Raw genomic sequence first — 17,859 nt, 5'->3', positions numbered from 1 at the left:
TTTGCTAACCTTATCAATCCAGTCATATGTTTTATCGAACTATTGTCTGATCAATAAAATGTAGATATCCAACGTTTTTTAATAACACCTACCAATATATGAATGCAGGAAGTTTTCAGATAAAATGATGATAAACATATAAGTACTTAATTAAAATTATTTAGGTATATAAACTTTGTTTTCTTTTGCTTAAAGATGCACACTATATCGACCATTCATTACTGATTATTTGGTATTATAACAATCCATCAATGACTGATTGATAAATTTTCGTATACAAAAACTAAATTTCGTTAAATAAATCAGCGTCGATCATTTCGATAAATCTCAGATAGTTATTTAAGAGTAAACTGGGTGGTACCCAGTTTATTCTTATATGACGGTTATAGTTATTATTTATATTAATCATTTATATAGCCAACATGCTGACAGCCTATCTGACCGGTAACCATCGCTCTATGTAAACATGCCATATTCATGCTTTTGCATCTTTTACATGCAGTCTTATTTTGTAGTTCACTATTGTAACTGAACTGTACGTAATACATATGTAGGTACTTGACAACATAATTAAACTCAACACTCTTTGATTAGAAACTTTGTTATAATTGTTTGCTATTTGGCAACAAGACTTACAAAAAAAGCGTGGGTAGCTATTCAGCTATTATTGCAAATTATTTCATAAAGGTGCTAAAAACAAGATGGTCTTACTCTACTGATATATGATACGACTAACAAAAAATAATATACTGCAAAAGGAATCCAAACATATTTCGCTAAACCTATTCCTAGTCGAAAAACATACTTTTTAAACAACTTTTTTATTAAAATCTATTTGTAGGTAGTAAGTATGTATAATTAAAACTAGAATATAGACCGTGCATTCAGAATAAGCTTCCGTTTCCAGTTCTCCATACAGACAATTTTCAGCACAAAGCTTGCGGAATTCAACTCACCCACTGACCACGAAAGAAAAGGAATGTGTTGAGTATCCTGATATGAGAGATCTCTCAAAGAATTCGTGAAATATAAGAATGGTATTCATGAATAACACGCTTACAAATATTATTTTTATTAATTACTTAGTATAATTAAAATGTAGGTATGTAATATAATAAAAACTTAAACGTAATAATTCATAAAAATCACATGATAAATCTTGTTATTTTTTCCCAAATATTTTTAAACGGAAATCCGGAATAGAAACTGTATTATGTGCAGCTGCCAAATAGCAAACACGGTAAAGTGCTTCTAGTGTTTTTATTTTCATGAATGATTTTTAAGTGAATATCCCTGAAATATAGTAATACAATACACATATATAGTAGTAATTCTGTAGCAAAGAACTTTAGAATAAATTTCTTTATTCTTTAGATATTTTTATATTTCGAAAATATAAAGCTTTACATTGCAAAACCAAATGCATTACATTGTTTTAATTCCGGCCTATTTACAGAAGACAATTTTTAAGTAACAATACATAGTACGCTATAAATATGACTGTAATTGAATACAGATTTAGTTACTTTCAATAAATTGTACAGTAATTACATATCAATACTTGATGCCAAAACTAACTCGAACTCTTAATCATGCCAACCTGTATTGGTAATTTGGATACCAGCCTGTAACGACCTAAATAACTTTGTCTTCAATTGTAATAGTATATTACATCAATTAAATTAATAATGTATATATATAATATATGTATATATTGTAATGTATAATGTATGTATATATATAATATATTTATATATAAATATATTATATATACATTATTAATTTAATTGATGTAATATACTATTACAATTGAATATAATTATCTTAGTACACTGTGATATAATTATCTAAACTAACATTATAAAGAACGTTTACAAAGATTTTATGTTGCGTACGTATCTATAAACTTAATAACTCAATCGCTTTTATAAATTCTAACCCCTATAAAAAATACCACCCAATATAGGTACTTGCTGATTGGTAATATTATATTATATAGGTATATCGCACATCATTCGATTTAATGTTAATTTATTAAAAAGTGCGTAATGAAAAAACAACTTATTTAAGTAGGTATATGTACATGATAAACTTATTATCAACCAAAGATTTTCAGCTCTAATCTATTTATATATGTATAGCGTAATTTGTATATAAGAAACTATCTATAATCTTATCAGATATTTTCTGAGAAATTGAATAATTTTTAAGAGTAAAGAAAACTAATATTATGTATTTATTTTTAGTACAGAATTAGTAAACAAGCTAACGGCATGTATGTCTCCTATATTATTGATCATATTATACATTGCCATTCCTGAAGATTAAAGTGTCACCTATATCTCAATATTTAAACGGAAACTTAGCTTACAAAATGAACAACTTGGCGCTTAAAACAAAATTACCTATGTCACTTTGTAGAACATCTACCTCAGTTCCACTTAAATATGTTTCATATTTTTAAAATGTGTTAGAAGGTATTATTATATAGCTACACATAGGTATATCGACAAGTGCTGCGCGACTGAGTAAAGATTGCATAGAAATAGTTTGTCGCGTTTGGCACCGCATCAATTCGCGACAACGCCGTAAACAACTTCGCGCCCCAGCCTTGTGAAAAAATATGACAGACCGAACCCAAGGTAAATAAACCACATAGTGATATATTGAACGTAAAGAAGATAAGTAGCTTTGTATACATACACTGAGATCGTCTTCAAAGACAATCCTAAATCAACCCGGTTAATTGCAAACACTAAATGCAAAATGTAAAACTGTAAATAAGATGAACACCTACCTACTCAGCGAATGAACTTATAAAACGGAGCTAGTTGCTTTTGCGTAAATAGTAATTAGTAATATTTATTATTCACTACAAATTAAATAGGCAACTTATAGTAGATATGTGTTCATATTTTATTTTAGATATCTACTAGCAAAAATGTATTCAATTGACGAATACATTTTTGAATAAGAAACACAAAACAATATTTTAATACAATCGTTTGAGATGAAAACTATAATTCTAATTTACTTACTTTTAATAATCAGAAAAACAAACTAAACCATGTAGTCCACAATATATATATTTAAATAGGTAATATAAACCTAAGGTACATTTTCATATATTTTTAACACTTTTTCATTTAAATGCTGGTCTGAAAGTAAGAAAGACGTATTCATATTTTTGGATGTAGTACTAGCTTACATAACCTCTCAAGGAAACAGTTGTATACGAAATCGGGAATGTTTGAATGGGACATTCGTCAGGGTATATAAATTGGAGAAGATATTATTAGCTATTTGTACTAAATGATTCTTGATACAAAACAAACTTATGTTGTTCCGTAAAATAATAATAAAGAAACCTGTATTTAATAAACCGGAATTATTTTCATTATCACTATTTAAGCTAAGGATTATTCTTCTTATACAAGTTACATATGATTATTTACATATATTATTTAGTTAGGTACAGAATACAACTATAACTAAATATAACTAAAGAAGTAATTAATCTTAGCCTAAATACAGCGTAAATAGCCAACTCAGGCAGTAAAAATATGCGAATATTTCATAGACAGATATTTAAAAGGGAATCCTTTTAAATGTCTCTACAAAATTTAAAAACGTAGTGCTTATTTGCTCAGTGCGTTGCTCAGCGATAAAATGTAGAGAAAGATCGTTTCCTCCGTACGTTCAGCTAGCTATATTCTTTTTTGTTTGCTATAGTTTCAAAACAATAACGTGAACTTTTTAATTTATAAATCTTAGAAGAATGACGTATTGTCTAAGAACGTATTTTTAATGCTTAATATGGGGTATGTCGTTGCATTTTAACCAAAATTAAATTTTTGTATTTTTCTTTTACAGAACCATTACTGATTCTAATAATGAAAAGTTTGCATGGTTTCACATAATATTGTTTTGTTTTAACAGAGGCGGACTCAGGAATGTACAATAGATTGCACATATATGCGGTGCTAAAAAATGTTTATTTAGATTCAAACAACAAAATTTTTGTTCTCCTAGGAACAAAGCAACCCTTTCGAAAGACTACCTAAACGTAACCGTAACCGCCGCTGCGCAGAAAACGCATTAAGCGCATCGACCCTGTAACCTTGATATTGTAGACTTAAAAGCTGCTGTCTTGATTCCGAGCCCGTTGATTATTGCATTTACCTTTTTGTAATTGTTGTCTATTTGTTCAATGTTCATTGAATCATATAACAGTTTATACAAGTACCTAAACCTTTTGTATTTCCGGATTATGTATCTAAAAATCGATATATTTCATATGCAGCATTATTTAAATATTACTCAGGATATTATTATAAAAAGTAGAGACACTAATTTAGTTTTATTATTTGATATACTCCGTAGTTTCTCTGTCAATTTAGTGGTACGTATAGTATATATATTCAAATTTCTATAGTGGTGTATAAAATTCAAACGATACTGTCATATTAATAATAAACAGTAATTTACGATGAATACAAAAAAAAGTAAATAAAAACGTCAAACAACGGGGACAAAAGGTCAAGGCAAAATAGCATCATTGCGAATGTTTTCATATATAAAATAGTTTACATGGCCGTGCTCTCGAACAGGCCGGGCACTACGCTTTGACGAATTCCATGCATGCATGCATTCCTGTCTTTTCATGTGGAGCTATGAACCACTGTACAATACACAAGTACGCACATATAGGTACATATTTATAAACAAACATCTTCCAAGCGTTTATTTTAATAAAAGGACTTATATACTTTAAAATAATTAAAATAAACAATACCGTTGGTTATCAATATATCAGTATTCAGATATATATACTTACTTAAATATTTTGATTACTACACTATTTTTTCTTCTAATTTATTTAGTATCTAGTTTATTTTATTCTACTAAAGTCTTCGATCTATACCCACCCCGTTTCACACCATTCTATCTATTCCTCTATGAAACTATTCAGAGGGCAGTTTTTGCAATTATACTCTTCAAACAAATATTTTTAAAGAATTTGCTAAAATAGACGTTTTCACTTAATAACGCATTTAGCAATATATTAATTAATACGTTTTATCATTAACTCATAATGAACTACCTATGTAGATATGCTTACATATATTCCTTAAATATATAAATTGCCGTATTGTTGTGTAAAAAGCATAAATAAACTATAATTTCATATATGTTAGATATATTTTCCTGCACTCCTGCTTCGCCCATCTCCTATATCGATTTAGTACAAGATTCTGATTCTGTACAACCTATTTTCAGGAATGTGTGACTTATGTTCTATTATGTTGTATTTTAATATACTATTAATTAATAAAATAAAGCATCAACTTGCCATACTTGCCTTTCTTCTACTCCTCGAAGTAGTTGCCATACCCTGAAAATAAACAAAAATGTCAACAATGTTTTAAATACTCGTATTCATTACACTTTTTATGTAAAAGGGACAAAATATTGTATTATCTATAATAATTAAAAATAGATTTTATAAAAATATTTGTGTTCTTCCTACCTCAAACATAAATTATTCCTCTAGATACGTTTGAAATACAAAAAGATATAGAAATTATATAGTACTAGTTTTGCATATGACTTCTGACCAGTATAACAGTAGAACAAACAGTAAAAAATTCTAACAATCTTTGTTTTGCTTTGATAAAGTCCTGCAATAGTAGTTTCACCTACTCCTACTATATATACGTAGTCAACGATCAGTTACATTTTTATTGTATGTATAAGATAATATTACATAATTATTATCATATTTAAAGAGCGACAACAATTGTATTAAACTACCTGTACTAATAATTGAATAATAAAAACAATTTTAACACTCTAGAAGTTTGTATAACAGTGAAACAGACATAACCAGAAAGAAAAGGACTTGCTGTAAGTTTTTTAATTGTTGTTCTCTCACAAGAAGAATAGATAAAATAATATAACTGAAAAATTTAATTTAAATGTAGAGATCCAGGTAAGCATGGGTGTATCAAGAGCACGAGTAAATAGATGTATGTTTATAATAAATATATAATATGGATTTTTATAAATTATTATAATTGCTCTTAAATATATAATATTATAAATAATAATGTAATGTTCTACAGATTTTTTTACAAACTAGTTCAACGGTATTTCTATTACTACAAAAAATTACATCGCATACGCAATTTGTAGTTTTTATATTTAGGAAGCCTATTTGAAATAGAAGTTTATTTATCGTAACATTAGCTAAGTTACAATAAATAAAGTTAAATTATATATTTATTTCCGAATGGCATGTATTTAATTGATACTTTTGAATCGCAATTATAGAAATATTATGTCTCATTGTAAATTGGGAGTCATTACATGTTTTTTTATAAATTAAAATATGTCTTATTACTAATCAACTTTACTATATCATTCGAAATAATTTATTTTAAAATTAAACGTAAATATTCACAATCAAGTATTATTTATCTGTTCTATACACACAGTAATTTTATAATAGTGTTTCTTTAATTATTGATTTTCTTATTTCAATTAATATAATCAATTTTAATAATTTAATAATGCAAGTATACATCTATTGCACATGTAAAGTCATCGTCTAGTTCCTGCACGCCAGGCCCAGCCAAGTGTAAACGTAAATGTTAATAAAATAATTAATAATATTAAATGGATTATTTAATACCTATATTATTCGAATAGAAATAATTATACATACCTATAAACCTAGGTAACTCCAAACGGTAGTTTGATAGGTATGTATAATTAAATGAGATCATCATTTAATTGAGACTAAAATGGCATGGACTTACATAATGTTTGAGTCGCAATAATCCGGCGCGAATATTCTGAAATATTTGACTCCAGTGGCAGCGGGAATTCATCTTCAAAACAAGTTCCCGTAACCTGGTCCTGTTCTTGATTCCGGGACAAGTTCCAATCAGAAACAATAGACACAGTGACCGAGATCACACGATTGTGTTCCCATCATCTATTTATAATCGAGAAACCGAACAGTCTGGTGAGCACACATTACGATATGCGAGCATCTCCTGAAGTCCCGCCGTTGTTATATAGTCATATTACTCACAATTTTTACAAACTCATATTTTGCAACCTGCCTAACGACAAATCCTACGCACGGTCAGTGTTGTCCCTCCCTATCACGCGAATCTAATGTGCTTTGAGTATGTAGGATGATAAATAGACTGCGAACACACTGTAAAATCTGCTTTAAATAACATAAATACGATGTTGTTACAACTTTTTAATAAACAAAATGCTTATTTGATATGTAAGATATATATTGTTAATTTATAATTTTGTTTTACATATAACTAAGTTTTTTTGAGCGTCATTCAAAAAACAATCGGTCAGGTATGTTTTTATATATTAACAGCTCTCAAGGTTTTTCATGTAGCACTTAAATCTTTAAAATACCACATAAACGGAATACGGTATATGAAGTGGAATACAAAAAAATGGATGATTTTGCCAACTTCGATGGCAACGTTTGCCAATTACCTACTTGTAAACATCTATAAAACTATAGTCACGTAGTTATTATAACTTATTTTACGACAAACTATTGACCAAATAGACTTTGTTGTGTGACTTTTCGGTGCGTACTAAGTTGAAATAATTTGAAACATGACATCAGAAATGTTGTAATAATTGACAATGCGTTGAGTCTAGTCTATACACCTACATGTTATTTTCTATGTCAATGAGTCACATATAAACAGTGGCATAAGAATAGGGTGGTCGAGCAGGCAAAATACCACAGGACCCTGACCCGAGGGGCCCGTTGTAGAGACCGACGAAGAATATACACAATATATACATATAGTTAGACAATTTACTAAAAAAACGTTCTTTATCAATTTACAAAACTACGACGTGTAGCCTTTTTTAGAGGAACGTAGATTACTACATATGAACCGCAATATATCGCAATCAATATTCAACGGAACCCAAAAAATAAATATTATTTATATTATAATATTAAACTCATCCTATAATGCACATAGGACATTGCGTTTAGTTAGTATTTAAAACACTATAAGCATATTTTCTCTCCATTACCCAGTCAGTTAGGAAGTGACAAATGGCAGAAGACGCCGCGCCGGTGCACTTCCGAATAAACAGCATTTATCTAGTCGTCATTTCAATAATTTATGCTCAAGTTTTAATTTCTACTATAATATAGAATTAGTAGGGAAAACCAAGGATCTTTATAAATGTTTCAGTGCACCTATCCTTCCCTTGTGATAACGACATGGGACACAATCAGTACGTACATATTAAACCTACCTATGTCGAATAGGTATTCTATCTGCAAATCTATCTTTCTACATACATCGAAACTCGATGCTAAAATCATTAAAATAATCCTGTCAAAATCGAAATATATTGGTTTAAGTAGAATAGAGACTAGAGTAGAGCCGGGTAGAATTTATGACTAAGGAATGAAACGTTATCATCCACAACAATAGTGAAACATGTTATTAAATAAACAAAACGGATTTAGAAGTCCGTTTTAAGAACATGTGTCGCCTTGTGTGTTTTGGTCTAGAAATTTAGAGTTCAGTATGATATTTGAAACGACATATTTTAACATTTCGTGGTAGAGTCACGCTAATGACTATTTATTTATTAATTAGAAAATCAACAGTTTGATTGTAAGCTGTAATTTTCTAATTAATAAATAAATATACTAATCGACAATTCATTTTTTGAGAAAGTATTGAATTTCTCTAAAAAAGGTAAAAATAAAAGTGTCGTAGAAAACAGAACAAAGATTAGACAGAGGTAAATTTAGAAAGTACAAATAAAATAGTGTAAATTACACAATAAAAAAATAATAGAAAACGTTATTTAAATAATTATGATTGATGACATTTATTCTGTGATTGTAGTAAAAATTATCCCATCCTGATCTTATCATCTTTATAATTTTATTGTTACTACGTGCGTAACTTTAACAATAATGCAATTAATTTTTGAAATTTTGAATTCGATTCTCTATTGAGTCCATTTTAAATTGGCTTTCGGCAGTGTATTCTGGGTTGTGGTTCCACCAGATGTTTGTTGACCGATTTTTTTACTCAACTCATTATAGTTTCCATTATGCATAACATAAACGAAATTAAAAAATTGTTGTCTGTTTGTCTTTGTGTTTGTGAACGCTAATTTAAGAAAACGCTTAAACTATTTATATTCGACTTTCACTGATGTATTTCGTATTCATTTATCCGTTTTTTGTATATTTAGATTTTTTCTTTGTTTTGGGTTTACAAATTACATACACGTTAATTGAAACTATGAGTCCTATTGCAGACACTCTTCGGAAGATGTAACTGAACCTATTCTTATTTCAAATGCCATATGTACGAAGTCGCGAGCATAGCTAACAGGTACTTACTAGATACAGTCCTCATTCAATTTAATCAATTTGCTTCTATTTACCTATAAATCATTATTGCATAAAATCATTGTGTAGGATTTTTCCAATACAACAATTTATAAATAAATCTTTCTATTTTATGCTTTATTATAATTTACAATTGTAAACAACATTAGGATATATATGTATTTCTTTAATTCTACTTCGTTGGATAGAGAGAGCAATGGCGTCATGTAATGAGTTGGCGATCGATGCAGTCAACCTTTGTGGTAGGTGGCCCACGACAGACGGTCCTACCTTGCACCCCGCACAAGTACGAATAACTACATAAACACCACCCACCAACACCATCGAGGTGACATTGTAACCGAACCACCCACACCTACTCTATTGTCCCGACAACGATATAAACAAATATAAATAAACTAGCTGACTTTCGCTACTTCGTCTGCGTAAAATTTTCCGTTTTTGGAAGATTGATTTTATGTAGCACATAGTCTTTCTCAATATATGTGCTATACAATATTAAAATAATATTTAAAATTGGATAGTAGAATACTCACGATCTTTATATTTCTTTATAATATTAGTATGTGCAGTTATAGGTAACTGTATAGGTAATTACAAGTGTATATATTATGCAACTAATAAAGCTGGATAAAATTAATAATGAACCAACAAGGAGAAAATTAATACGTCACGTAGTTCCATTAAAAATTACACACAATCTAAAATATGTTGAATTTTTTTCAATCTATATAAAAATTTTATCACGCCTACGCTTAAGCTTCTTCTAATTCATTTATTTATATTCGTCAGTATAATCGGACGATACCCGATATCATTTCAGCTTATTTGTAAATAATGTAAATATATACAATGGTAGATAACCTATAACAAAACAAATATTTTTTTATACATGTACCTGTGTATAACGTAAAAGTTTTTTTATCTAACTAATGATTTTCTCTTTTAAAAAAGTGATAAGACTTTTTAATGGAGAAAATCATTAGTTACGTTTGTTAACTATTTTAGTTTAACAAGTAAATTCATTAATCTACTGAATGATGTCTAATACTTTCTCTTTTGTGTACTTCTATCTTAAATATAAAAATATCGTATAATGTTTTACCTTATTTGTGGTTTAACTGTCTTTTTAAAATCTCGCCCTAAAACTTCGCACACAAGTTGCAACATTTACACTTTCACATTTTTTTTCCTGCACTATTTTTCAGACTATTTGCATAACCTGTAATAGGTATGAGGCATACATACCTAACTACCCTTAAGTTTCGTCATTAACCATTCTACCTTGGCCTTGTCTGCCAATGAATAAATTAGCAGGTGAATCATTTATTTATCATAACGGATTTATCGAACTTCAATTCATGGGAAATTTTCACATCGACGCAATGTAAACCTGTTATTTCATTCACTTACATAATTAAAGTAGTTAGTACTTGTATTTAAAATGTAATTTTTGACCCCATAGTTTTTTTTAAATTATATATTTATATAATTACATATATATAAAATATGAAGTCAAATTTGTTAGACAATCATCATCAATCATGGCGTATTCGCCACCAGCAGGGACCGTGTCGAGGGTAACCTGATATTTAACATTGCTAGCAGCGAGGACAATAATTCCCCTTATCCCCGTAAATAAATCAATCAGTCTTTTTATACCTCTATACAGAACTTTTTATTTATATGGAATAATTAAGCGGTTTTAGACTGGAGAAACTTACTTAGAGTTTCTATTGGAATATGGTCTTCTGAATAAACCTACATTATTATCTATTGCAAAGCTTTGTTAACTTCACTCCCTATTTCCATTCAATGTTTAAACAAACTTAGTCAAAGTCGTCTAGTTGGAAATTACGACGTAGTACGACACACAAATGACATTGTTTATCATTAGGTAAAGTCGCAATATTGATGCTACAGTTCTATATCTACAAATCTGAGTACTAAGCACTCTTATATTTAACTTTATTGGTCAAAGATATTATTGTCACTGAATAAGTAACCACTACATTTAATTATTACTAAATATGAATTGATTATTTGTTATTTTCTTCAATCTTGTCCTTAATATATTTTATTTACTAAACTACAAAAACAAAATTGAGCCAAAGTATACAATCCAAAGTACCTATACAATCACTACGAACCGGGAGGAAAGGGATTATCAGTAATGGGGACTAGTGACCCCATTGCTAGCAATGTACCTTGTTAGGTCGACCTCCACGCGGTACACCCTGGAAACTATCACATTAAATTTCTGATGAATTTATAACGATATGTTATTATGTTCTCATCCTTCACTTGTGCCCCGCCAATGTAAACCGTTAGCGCAGGCGGGAGCACAAATCCATTGTAATACATTTAAAAAATATATCTATATCTTACAATTAGTTATATACCTATATGTTAAACTAAAACATTAGTTACAAAAACTTAGAGGAGTACTTTTGTTAATGATTAGTTATTAAATAAATCAGTTGGAAATTGATAAAGAGATATATCGTACAATATAAGAAAAAACAAACGAATATCAAAAATATATAACACTTAAAATAGAATTAAAAGATCAAAAAGAATTCTGTTTACTTTTGTTAGTATCTACTAGACATAAATTGGTATATGTATGTAGACTTACATTACGGATTACGAATTTAATTAGGTACTTATATCAATTTAAATCATTTAGAAACTAAAACAAATTATAAAGATTGGATCTTATCATTAAATGCAAATAAAATGATAAAAAGTAAAATATTAATAACTCAAAAGTCTTCAACTACAAGACACTAAACACTAGTTAAATATAAAAGAGAAAAATCCAAGTTCTATAAACAATGATAAAATAAATAATTTGAAACTTGTACATTTATGAATAATGCACTTGCACAGTTCAGAACTCAACTGGTTTTATATCACAGGCATAGTTCCAATAGCATTTCATAAACAAAAACACAATTTCCTTGCGCAAATCAAACGAAATATCTATATAGACACAGCAATAATATTATAATGACTATTCATCCATTTATAAAATAAAAGTGATCAACTCTATCAATGAATAAACATGTCAATTATTGTGAGCACGTGGTCGATTCGCAGATGTATAAAAAAACAAACATTCTATATCCCAATATTAGTGAAACATTCGTTATATTTTATTACTTTACAAATCACCGGCATTTTAATTTAATCAATCCGTTTGTTTAGACTGTGTAGCCCGTCGTAAATAAAACATAAGATTATCATATCAATGATAGGAGTACCTACGTCCGATAGTGGATGCGTATGAAAGTAGAGACGTCCGAAGTAAGGATGCGAGTTAGTGCTACTACCGCGAAGCAGCGTGGCCCGGGGTGCCGCTCGTGGTCACCGACTTGCAGAGACAGCACAGCACGAGTGCGATGTCGTTGCCAGTCTTTGTACGTCCCACCTCGATCGGGCGTTTAATGCGCGGGTATTTCGGTAGATCACAGCCATCTGACAAATCACGACCGTGCGACCCGGCCTCAACGAGCACTCTAATAATAAACTTGTTTATATTTTTTTATTCTCCATGACTTTTATTCTGATTCCACGTTACCTACGGCCGAAGCTACTGTTCGAGAGTTACGAAGACCTCGCTCGGTGACCTCCAGAGCCACGTGCGCCTCGAAATAGACAGGCGACGCGACACTTTAATTGTAATTAATTTCTTGTAGGGAATCTACTGAGGACAAATTACGTGCATTGGCGCCAAACTTGAAAGAATTTATCGCAGAGATGAGCGTAGGTGTAAGACGATCAGCGGCATCGGCGGCGGTGGTACGTACCGTGATAGTGTCCGATATGGCGCTGCAGAAAGCGCCAAAGCCGGTGGGTGCGGGAGGCGCGCTGGTGGGGCTGGCCGGCGGGCTGCCGCTCGCGCGGTCCATGTCACGCTACTCGCGCGGTGCACCGGCGGTCCGCAGAGCACTGCCGCCGCGCTACGTTCGCGCCCTCGCGTTACATAAACCTCGATGCTTGCCCGTTGAACGCTCCCACCTGTCTGTTGACGCTTGGTTCTGGCATCACATGCAACTCACAACAATAACATACAATAATTATAGAATATCTATTTTAAACACGCTGATATCTTGCGAGATACCAATTTAAAACAATGTCTTAACCTAGCCCATGGTCAAATGTACGATGACATTAATTGGTCTGATATTTATTGGTTGAATCTATTTATATCAAATACCCTGAAACTATGGTAAGATTATTTCTAATCTCTGTTTAACTCTCAATTTATAGTGATCCAAATAACATGTAAATACAATATCTAACTTTATATATTTTATCAAATTTGCAGTCTGTGATTCTAACTGAACTTTTATTGATCTGTAACTGATAGTTTATAATCCCATAATTTTTAGCAGGGGATACGTTATAAGGAATATCTACCTTCATGTTGTATTTGGTAATAATAATGTCAGAATATAATAATATGTAGATTTGTAAATCTTACATTTGGCCGGCCCAAATCCAGAGTCCAAGAGGTTTAAGATGATATGAGAGAAACATACCCAGACATACTATAGACAGGGAAAATATTAGAGAAAATATCATAAAATTAATTTCCCCTTCCACTTACAAGACACCTGTGTACACATATTTTTATTTCATGACCATTTTACACAATACAATAACTTATCACGTGCAAAATAACACACTCGTTAATTTAATGTTAGTTAGCTACTGATAATTATCGTGTTAAAATGTCTAGAAAATTATTCATAATATTCAGTGTGCTATATATTCACATACTTATAGTGAAATGTGGAAGAGTTAAAAGAGTAATTAATGGGAATGAAGTTGCGTGTGGTACAAACATTACTCATTTGTTTTATCATATAACACGAGATAAACACAGAATTTCTTTATCTATAATAAACTATCACATGAACCTACCAATTTACTACTGTACTAAAATCATTATAACTGACATATTTCAAAATTATTTGACTTGAATAATGCTTGTGATACAGTAATAAGAATTCAGTATCGTAATATCTTCGTCTAAGTATTAGAGAGAGGGGGGAACGTTTTATAGTTTTATTAAGCACATATATCCCTATCTCTACAAGACCACGACATATTGATTTACCAACATAAAAAGCAGCCTATCTCCATTGCCAAATAACATATAGATATACATATTTGTATATTGGTAGTTGAAGTATGTTAGGTATATTTTAGTTAATTCCTTGAACCATCGAGAAATAACAAACCAATCAATGAATGCAGGCAGTAAGATCTATTACAGATGAATTAGGTACATAATGGGATATATGAGTAAATCATATTATATTCGTTAATAGGTGCCCAACCAAGGGTCGTATCATTACGGAATATTACGAATGATCAACACATATGTGGGGCCACTCTACTTTCACCGTTGTTTGCTGTAACAGCCGCCCACTGCGCTCAACGCGACCCCCTTCAGTACACACTCCAGATCAACAACTATTGTCATCAATCGCCTCCGAAAGCCCAGGTGTTGGAAATCATCACGCATCAACTTTATGACAGGTAAACAATTGATTTGTTGATAAGTTGGTTAAAGATAAGTTTAATTCAGTTTTAGGTGGTTAAATTTAAATTAGTCCACGCTAATTGAAATTTAACCACCTAAAACTGAATTTATAATAAATCATTTAAATAGAAACTCATGGCTTAGTTGAAATCTGCTCTTCGCTAAAAATACTTTGAATGTCAATTTATAGGTACTTCTGATTGATTGTCCTGTGATAACATACATAACACAAACAAAAAATTGATCCGAGATACAGCGGTAGGCTCGTCCCCTACTATGTTGGATTGATACCAAAATGCGGACACGTCCGATATTGCGTTCACTATGACGTCAACAATTTACAATATCTCTGACTACTCTGTCTTGGTTATCCGTTATATTATTATTATTATTATGTAGCCATGTATGCAAAAACTATAGATATGGCCGCAGAGGATATATCTTCTACCGATCTGCAACGATAAAAGTGACGGATTGCAGTAAAAAATAACAAATCTATCTCTATAGTTTATGGACACAGCTAATATTGTGTTATTATCCTATACCAATAGTTTTTTATTATTTCAGGTTATCGTTAGCTCACGATATTTCTTTGCTACGTATTAATATCGACTCGGATGATGTAGCATGGCTTAACCACACTGTATTACCGAAATCATCGTTCGGTTTAGCAGGTAACGAACTGATAAAAGATATTTTTACATAATTGCTATGGCAAAGAAGCTGACAGCACTGGTAAACCGATGGTAAATGACAACTGTCGCTTATATATCTAAGTAGGTACTTACATGATCAGCACCACATCTATTTTTGTGTTATTGGAAAAACAAGCTGACGCTCCATCTGGTGGTAAACGGTAACATCCGTGTAACATGTATATCTACATGAACAACACTACAGAAGTCGTTGTATGATACACTTGTGATATCACTAAAGCGTTGCCATCCAAAGAATTAATAAGAGGCAGCTTATATTGCATAGTTCCTAACGTCAAAATAGGTACCTACCTACCTAAGCAATCGTGTTCTTACATAGACCACCTCGGTCAACATCACTACATTCACCTATTCCTCAAACGTTAAAATTGCGGTGATCTAAAAAATGTTCTTGCTATCTATAAATAATTTCGTAAATTAATACCAATGCGAGTGCTTTGATAAATAGACTTAAGTAAGTATTTAATATCAATATTTTACGATATTCATGGTATTATTGATGTCTGTATAGGTACAGCCAATTCTAGTAATCTGTCACCTCGTCATTCCCAATGTAATTTAAATAGGAAAATTAATGGAAAATAATTCCTAATTTTAAATTGTTTCTTACGATTTCAGGTGAATGTATGATTTACGGTTATGGCTATAATGATTTGAACACTAAGAAAACATCTGAGACGCTGTCAGTTGCAAAAGCGACGCTCGTATCTTTAGATAAGTGCAAACAAATATTGGGACCCGTCGCTCCCGAATATGACCACGGAATGTTATGTGCGGTTGGCATTGAAGCTGATTCATGTCAGGTACTAATCGTAATTTAAACCGATTGGCGACCTCAGTAGTATCTATTAGATGCTAGATAGATGCTATTAGACTGTTTAGTATTCACAGTACTCCCAGTTTAATATTAGAAATATTTATTGATTTTATATATTTATTTATTATAAAGATTCTTACAAGATTAATATTTATAAATTGTCCTAAAGTTATAGGACTAGTGTTTACTTAAAGGCTAGTTAGCTACGGCGCTGCAAGTGTAGCGACGTAGCTCTTATCGTGTCGTAGCAGCATGCATGTAATAAGAATTTTCACAATCTTGGCTATTTTAAACATTTTATATTACTGAATATAAAATATGAACACAATTACAAATTTAATTAGATCTGTAAAATGAAATGTAATTTATGTATATATTAACTATCTACTACTTGATGAGGACTAACTATATCAACCAATAATGCGTGGACAGCGACTATTCTGAATAAAAAAAGAAACAATGTGTTTTGCACTATTTATTTATTTATTCTAAATATATATGTATTTACTCTACCTAATTTACGGATTTCTATGACCTATATTTAATCACCTGCACTAAAACCTTGATAATACAATATCGGCAAGCCGCAATAGCATGCCTACGCTCATTAGGTATCGTTAAATACCATTCCATCAAAACTAGTAACTCGTATTCTTCTACATCTGTTTTGTTTTTATTTTGGACACAACGAAGATCTTTACAAATAGTTATATTATGTCATGAAGAACTCTACCCGTTTCATTTCAATTTGTGTTAGGTATATAGTAAACTTCGATTGCCACAAGATGAATTATCTATTCTCGGAAATACTTTCACAAGTTTATGTATATTCAGAAATAGGTTTATACTGTACGTCATATACAGGTACAACTTGGACTTGTTTCCTTTATAATAAAGTATATACCTACTGTCAAAAGGCCGCATTCGTTGAAGTGAAGAAATCTATACTATAGTCAATTGGATCAGTTTCTTTATCGTTTCCTGTACAATAATTAGTGCTACATTTTCTATATTTTATTGCAGGGTGATTCTGGTGGTCCCCTAATATGTAAAGACTCCGAAATTCAAGGAATTAGCAGTTATGGATTAAGCTGTGGAGTGCCAGGGGTACCTGCAGTATATACTAGTATTGGTTCTCATTTGCAATGGATACGTGAAGTTACTAACATCAGATGATTCTAAAACTACAAAAAATATTATATACATTGAAGTCTCTATAACAGGAAAACATAGTAGATAAATATAGATCATCCTACAAGAATATGTAGTCACACAAACACATATTATGTATTTTTTTCTGCTTCTAATATCAAAAGAGACTTATATA

At 30.9% G+C, this 17,859-nt stretch overlaps 2 protein-coding genes across 3 annotated transcripts in view; one reads left to right on the top strand and one right to left on the bottom strand.

Moving 5' to 3' along the window:
• Positions 1-13,497, bottom strand: part of LOC131847344 (calcium-binding protein E63-1) — a 27,254-nt gene extending 13,757 nt beyond the window's left edge. The window contains 2 exon segments of the mRNA XM_059196913.1: positions 5,359-5,395; positions 13,255-13,497. Of these exon segments, the coding sequence (XP_059052896.1) occupies positions 5,359-5,395; positions 13,255-13,497 (280 nt within the window).
• Positions 1-17,859, top strand: part of LOC131847342 (enteropeptidase-like) — a 25,153-nt gene extending 7,294 nt beyond the window's left edge. The window contains exons 1-5 of one of the 2 annotated variants that reach the window (XM_059196910.1): positions 14,177-14,287; positions 14,785-14,995; positions 15,567-15,673; positions 16,334-16,518; positions 17,556-17,859. In XM_059196910.1, coding sequence (XP_059052893.1) covers positions 14,182-14,287; positions 14,785-14,995; positions 15,567-15,673; positions 16,334-16,518; positions 17,556-17,708 — 762 coding nt within the window. In that variant the 5' untranslated portion in view covers positions 14,177-14,181 and the 3' untranslated portion in view covers positions 17,709-17,859. Of the gene's footprint in view, positions 1-14,176; positions 14,288-14,784; positions 14,996-15,566; positions 15,674-16,333; positions 16,519-17,555 lie in introns of those variants that run through there. The other variant, XM_059196911.1, reaches the window with a different exon arrangement.

This window comes from Achroia grisella, unplaced genomic scaffold, assembly GCF_030625045.1.
Source record: "Achroia grisella isolate CSIRO2021 unplaced genomic scaffold, CSIRO_AGI_Agris_v1 utg5201, whole genome shotgun sequence".
NCBI lineage: Eukaryota > Metazoa > Arthropoda > Insecta > Lepidoptera > Pyralidae > Achroia > Achroia grisella.
Note: the sequence above shows the minus strand (reverse complement) of the source record. Positions and strands in the feature narration are given on the sequence as shown.